The 6,781-nt window shown below is 47.0% G+C and overlaps 1 protein-coding gene across 1 annotated transcript in view; it reads right to left on the bottom strand.

Annotated features, from left to right (window-relative positions):
- Nucleotides 1–4,402, bottom strand: part of COL4A3 (collagen type IV alpha 3 chain) — a 146,201-nt gene extending 141,799 nt beyond the window's left edge. The window contains exon 1 of the mRNA XM_012802111.2: nucleotides 4,316–4,402. Coding sequence (XP_012657565.1) covers nucleotides 4,316–4,402 — 87 coding nt within the window. The remainder of the gene's footprint in view (nucleotides 1–4,315) is intronic.
- Nucleotides 4,403–6,781: the final 2,379 nt, after the last annotated feature.

The following is a 6,781-nucleotide window of genomic DNA, read 5'->3' on the forward strand; positions in this document are numbered from 1 at the left end:
CCCCCCAAATTAGATTCACGGAATAAAAAGCTTAGCTATAGACATGCATAGAAATGAGTGCTTGGGACACATTTTTGCAGATAAACCACTGTGAAACACTGAGAGAAAGAATGTTCTATTCCATAAATATGACAAACTGTTGCATATATGGAAAAAGACAAAATCAGAATCCATAAATAGAAACACTTCCAGGATTAAGATACTGAACTGTAAAAGATTTAAACTGTAAAATTTTTTTCTTTAATGTAGGAGAATATTTTTATATCCTAGGAAAAGAAAGGATTCTTTGACAAGCTACAAAAGATGAAATATCAAAGAAAGACAGAAAAACTTGAGATAATGGTAAAAAAAATTATACATTAAATATAACTAAATGAAAAGATAAACCCAAGATTGTCATGAAAGATTTGCCATACACTGAAATAACAGAAGTTTGGTAATCTAAATATATAAACAACACCTAATGTGCAACAAGAGGCAAAGTCCATGATAGACAAGTAGGCAGAAAATTTTACATGCAGTTCCCACTGAGGGGATCATAAATGGTCAATTAAAATAGGAAAAGGTTTACAAACTCACTACTCATAGTAGATCTCCCTCCACACCCATTAATACCTAAGCAGGCCAAGTTTTGCCAAAGAAATGGGGAAACAGGTGCTCTGGTACATTGCTGGTATAACCCTTTTGGAGATCAATTTGACAATTCCTATATAAATTTAAAATGTTTTCTCTATGAACTACCTAGGAATTCAAATTCTCATTGTCACAGTGATACATATATCAAGATATGCATGGAAAATTTGTAAAATGAAAACGTGAAGACAAACTTATTCTGTTTAGGGTGAGGGAACAATAAACCATGATTTATTTATATAACTGGACACTATGCAGCAACTATTACTACAGATAAATCACATCCGTATGACCAACATGAACAAAGTGTAAAAACATCGCACTGAGTAATAAAAAGTCAGCTCCGATAGATATGTACAACGCGGAACTATTTATTACATTTGAAAGACCACAAAACGATAGTATTTATTTTTTATAGAGGACACACACACACAGAGGATGAATCCAAAACTGTGCGGGGTAATGATAGGCATAAACTTTGGGGCTGGACCAGGGAGTAAGGAATGTGTGTATGACTTCCTGTAGTCATACTTTCTTCTTCCCCAAAGGAGGAAATCTGAGAGCAAACAAGCCAAAGCTTATTAACATTTGCTTAATCTCAGGGATAGAAATTACTGTCTTACATTACTTTTTGTTTGTTTGAAATGTTTTCTAATTCTACTGAATTTCCTTTTATTTTATTTTATTTTTTTTGGCTGGGCCAGGTTTGAACCCGCCACCTCTGCACCTCTGGTATATGGGGCTGGCGCCCTACTCCTTTGAGCCACAGGTGCTGCCCTCTACTGAATTTTCTTTAATTTAAAAATGAAATCAGGTGAGAAGTCATCATCTAAATGCAGCTGTTTTTCAGCTTTTCATATGTTCTGCCTAAAATTTTAAGGCAAAAAGAGGAAGGATAGACCATGATATCTTAATCTGTGAACCTCACTTCACCTGTAACTCAAATAGGGGGCATTCTGCCCCTGTGAGTCCATTTCTGGTTCCCGAGGCAGGAGCAGAGTGCCTGCCCGACTCATGTGGTTGAGCTGGGCCCTGGGGATTCCCTGAATAGCTCTAGCCGGCCTGGGACTGAAAGTTTGAGCAAAGCAGCAGAGGTATTTCACCCTGAGTACAAACTGTGTGGGAGGGCAGTTCCACACTGTCTAAACTTGGCCTGTAGAGTTAACACCACTGCTATGGCCCTGTTTTGAGAAATGTGAAAGTAGAACTGGAAAAACTTAGAGCAAAACAGGTCCTTCACTAGCATAGCACAAAGATGACACAAAAGATGGCCCAGAGGTTATATTAGCTCTCATGTATGCCTTGTTTGGCCCATACTATGTCTTTTGTGAAGTTCTGACTTGGTGGCTAATATTTAGAATTTGAAAAGGTTTTTTATTTATCTTTTTCTGAGACAGAATCTCACTCTATTGCTGAGGCTAGAGTCCTGTGGCATCAGTCTAACTCACAGTAACCTCAAACTCCTGGGCTCAAGCAATGTTCCTGCCTCAGCCTCCCACGTAGCTGGGAAAAGTTTCTCATAAAAACTGGATTTCTACTCTCCTAAAGTGATTCTGGCACACTGGGCCTGAATTCTAGAATGCCCCTCACTGGTTATGTGTAAACTATGTCCCCCCCCCCCGGCCTCATCCATCTCTTTACTTCTTGACTCCGTAGGGGTCTCAACTTGCTCATTTTACAGATGAGAAAACTGAGACTCAGTGTCGTCAACCACCTTGCCCCACATCAGCGTCTCTCTGTGAACCAAGCCATGTTGGCACATGTTACCCAATTATAAGTCAACACACGATTCCCCTTCTCTGGAAGACGAAGGCTCATTTCATAACCCTAATGGCATACTTTCTAACGCAGCAGGCACAACGAATGAAAATCTTTAAAGCTTTAAACAAAGGTGCATTTCAAGTGATGAGAGAAAAACAATACTAGTGGATTAATCGTAGTATTACCAAAAAGTCCCCAAGATTTTGCCAAACTCAAAACAGAAAAATGTACATGCAAAAAATGCTAAGGGAATATAACAATAAATCGCAAATGGCATAATTAGAGGTTGCACAGTCACAGCATTGCTTGATGAAGCTGACCATTACACAAGCTATTCCCCACCCCTTCCAATTTGATCCTTCCTCTCTGACCAGGAGATGTGCACACTCTGGCGGGGAACTCTTCCCCAGGCCCGCCTGCAAAACATACTCTCTTTTGGATTTATTTGTTGCTGGTTAAAACTAGTAAATAATCTGTACTGATCTGAATGAGTTTATCCGTCTTGCCTGGCAGTGTTTAGCTACCTGGGATGGAGGGTCTATTCTTTGTTACAAATAGTTGCACGAAGTGATTATGCAGATTACAAAAATTCTGCAGAACGTAAAACAGTAAATAACCTAAATGTATCAGTAGGTGAATGGCTCAATTAACTTTGGCCTAGTGTAGAAGCACTACGCACCAGAGCAAAAAGGAAAAGAGGCAGATCTTAAATACTGACATGGACAGACCTGTAGGTTGCAAAAGGCACACATGGTATCAATGATGCTGAAAAACACACCACAACCTATATAGGTTGTGGTTCATGTATGTGTCTGTAGAGGCATGGGAAATACCAGGAACAATGTGGGAGGGGCCAGAAGGGACACCTCTTGGAAGACAGAAATGGTGAGAGGTTTGGGGCAGTCACGGAGGGCTGTGCTTTCTTCCATAATGTCTGTAACGTCTTAGTTTAAGTTTCAATAAAACAAACAAAAAACCTTGGAGTATATGTGATCATAGGTTCTAAAACTCTTTTCATGCAAAATAAATATTTCTGTGACTATTAATTTTCAACCGTGGTCTCAATCATAAAATTTATAAAACATCTGCTCATCTTTGGAAATGAAATGTACTATACCATATTCTCACCCGCATTCGTTTTATAAGTGTAGAAATAACACAAAGCATCTGAAAAGTTGAATTTCACTTTTGCATCAAGTCATCGACTCTAGGAGGCATAATCGTTCCCAGGACACTCATCTTTAACGGCAAACATTAAGAAATAGGAGGTGGACTTAGTAAATGAACCCAGGGTCACAAGAATACCAAGTAAAAGTCAGATCAAAGTGACACATGGCTTAATTTATCCCAACCTGAGCTCTACTTCTAAGGTTCGCCTCATTTTTCAGCGACAGCATTTGCTTTTTCCACCTGTAGCAACGGAGCACTGGGGGAAGAGTTTGGACTAGGAGGAGACTGCGCCCAGAGACTCGGTCAGGGTTGAGTGTGAGGTCGTAACTAGGAAGCCTCAGAGTCCCTGCTCTCAGCCAGCCCCGGCTGCCTGCGCTGGTTCACCAACGGGACATCGTGAGTCCCCACATCCGGTGTTCTCACGTATCATCCCCGGCGATTATCTGTGTATCTATTTATTTATTTACTGGCCTTCGAAGGCCTTTCACCCCATCCCTGACGCCTAGGGAACCGCACTAGCCCCCTCCTCGCCTCTTCCGCCCGCCCGGCGCATTCCACCTGTTCCCCGGGCATCCCGCCCGTTGCCTTCCGCACACAGCCAGTCCCGGGACCTGCGTGGAGCCCGCAGCAACGCCACTGGCCAGGCAGCGGCTGGAGGACGGCGCGATAGTGGGTGGGGCCGGCCTGTCCCCCGGGCGCCCTGGCGAGGGGTCCACGCGCGGGGGCGAGGGACACGAGGCCCCGCACTCACCTTGCTGGCCGCGGGCGCCGCCGCCAGGAGCACCAGCAGGAGCGGCAGCAGGAGCGCCGGCGGCCTGGGCGCCCAGCCGCGGCGCATGATAGGCGCCCCTTTGGAGCCCCAGCGTGTCCAGGGACCCGCAGGCTCTCGGGCCACTGCGTCCCCTGTGCAACCCGGGTTAGGGAGCCCCGGCTGTGGAGCTCGCCTCGCCAGCCGTCCAGGGCGGGTTTTGTAGGGCTCAGCTGTGTGGTCCGTCCCTCCCCACCCGGCTTTTGGTCGCGGCTCCAAGGGAGGGAAGACGTGGCTCAGGTCCCGCCCTCGTACCCCCTCCTTCCCGACTTACCAGGCAGTGTCCCTTCAACTCGGGCATCGTGCCCAGGAGGAGACAGGGCCGGGCGCCGCGGGGCAGGTGGGCGCGGATCCAGGGTAAGGGGTTACAGAGGTGATGCTCCCCAGGTCCTGGGGCCCAGGCGGGTAGAGGGGTCGGAGGTGGGGACTTTGGGGGGTGGCGGTGGGGAGGTGGCTGCGCAGGGTGGAGGGAGTGGCCAGCCGCCCTGCGCAGATTAAGCGGGAGGCGCGCGGGGCGTCTGCACTCGCGAGGCCCAGCTTGCTCCCGGCGCCCGCGGCCGCGCATCGGGCTGCTTTTCCCTTCTCCACCCCGCCTCCGACTCGCAGTCGCGGATTTGGCGGTGAGAGCGCCGTGAAGAGGCGGCGGGTCGCAGGTGGATCTGGGCTAGGAGGCGCCGAAGGTGCGCGTCCCGCGGGCGGGCGAGGCAGCAGCTCCCCGAGCGGCGGCGTCCCGCCGAGGTAAGGCGCCCCCGGCCCGGGACACCTGCCTGGGGAGGGCGGGGGCGCTGGAGGAAGTGTGCTGTTCGCCCGGTGGCCGCCTGCCCGGGGCGTTGTGGGCCGGGGGTCACCGGAGGAGAGCTTGTCTGGCTCCGGAGTTTGTCCGCCTGGGCTTGAACTGGGCGCTGTGTGTTTTGATTAATTTAGAGGCTCGCGTTACCGGCCTGGCAGCCTGGGCACTTTAAAATGCCAAGAGCAAGAGGCAGCTGAGGAGAAAGAAAGTCCATTCTCCGCCGAGTTGAATCGGCTTTTCAGGCTAAATCTTATCTGCATCTGCGGAAATGCGGGGAGGAAACTAGCCCCACTCTGGCCAGGGAGTCTCCTTGCTGAGAGCGCTCTTTCTGGGGGTGGCCTTGGATGCAAATACGGGGCCGGGTGTGTTAGGGCGCTGGCTTGAGCAGGCTCTTGACTTTTCTTGTGCCACGGGCTACTTGGCTCCGTGAAGCATTTAGACCCCTTCTCTGTGTAATATTTAGTGCATAAAATGCAATTAAATCAGAATAGGTTTTACTGGGATACGATTATCAAAGTACCGTGTCATGATATGGTAACATACGTCCATCATCATCATCGTCTGAAATAGCTAAATGGAACAGCATGTCTCGTGAACAACTTCGACAGAGTAGTGGTGACTACAAAGGGTCTTTAAAGAAAACTGTCCAAACCGAAACGTGACCTGAAAATGCCAGTGGTTGCAGATACTGGAGATCTGTGGCCTGGTGCCTCTACTCCTAACTGAAGAACATGCTGACCTTTCGTGAAATATTAGTAAATATAAAGATTTGATTTTTTTCCCCCATCCAAGTTCACAGATCACCGCCCCTAGGTTAAGAACTCTTGCTTTGAGCAATGTTGTTGATATCTGGGATAACTCGAGGTTGGTCACTGATTATGGAGAACCACTTGCTGTTAGAGAACAATGTATCTCAGACCTCTGTAGCCAGGTAGGGGGGCAAAACCCTGATAGTGCATGAAGATGTATCTTCCCACCCTTTTTTTGACTGCAGAATGACTCTTAGCAGTCTTCTGTCTTTTATGCCTGTGATTTTCAACTGTGGTCGCTCATTAGATTCTCCTTAGCAGACCATCCCAAGCAGGGGGAGTAGGACACCAGTGTTTTAAAGCTCCCTGGAGATTCTTGGGTGCAACCGAGTTTAAGAGCCACTGTTTTTGTGCACATTTTAGTTAGCTACTAAATTAGGTTTCCTCCTACTAGAATAATAGTAAGTTCATGAATTGAGCGAGGTAAGGACACTGTGGAATTTGTGCCCAGACCACGTATGTTGCAGTGTGGTGTGTGGTTCTTAGGGAACTTTCTCAGCATCCTTGTTGGAATAAAACAGCAAGTATTCCATTGAGGAAGAGACAGTGTCTGAGACAGTTCTGAGAAGCCCATCGTAATCTTTCATGAACTGAAATTACTTCCTTAAAAAAAGTAAAACTAGAAAACTCCCGATACTAACAGTAAACGCTGCATCTCTTTGCTGAATTCCAGGAGAGTTCTCAATTTGAATTTTAGTTACGTTTTCTGGAAACCAAGTCATTTTGGTGGCTCTATCAATTGGGAAAAGAGAGCAACAATAAACTGCAAGTCATTTCTGAAGCAGTGACAGAGCTGGAAAGAAACTTCTG

Source organism: Otolemur garnettii, unplaced genomic scaffold, assembly GCF_000181295.1.
Source record: "Otolemur garnettii isolate 467f Iridium unplaced genomic scaffold, OtoGar3 scaffold00013, whole genome shotgun sequence".
NCBI classification, from domain to species: domain Eukaryota; kingdom Metazoa; phylum Chordata; class Mammalia; order Primates; family Galagidae; genus Otolemur; species Otolemur garnettii.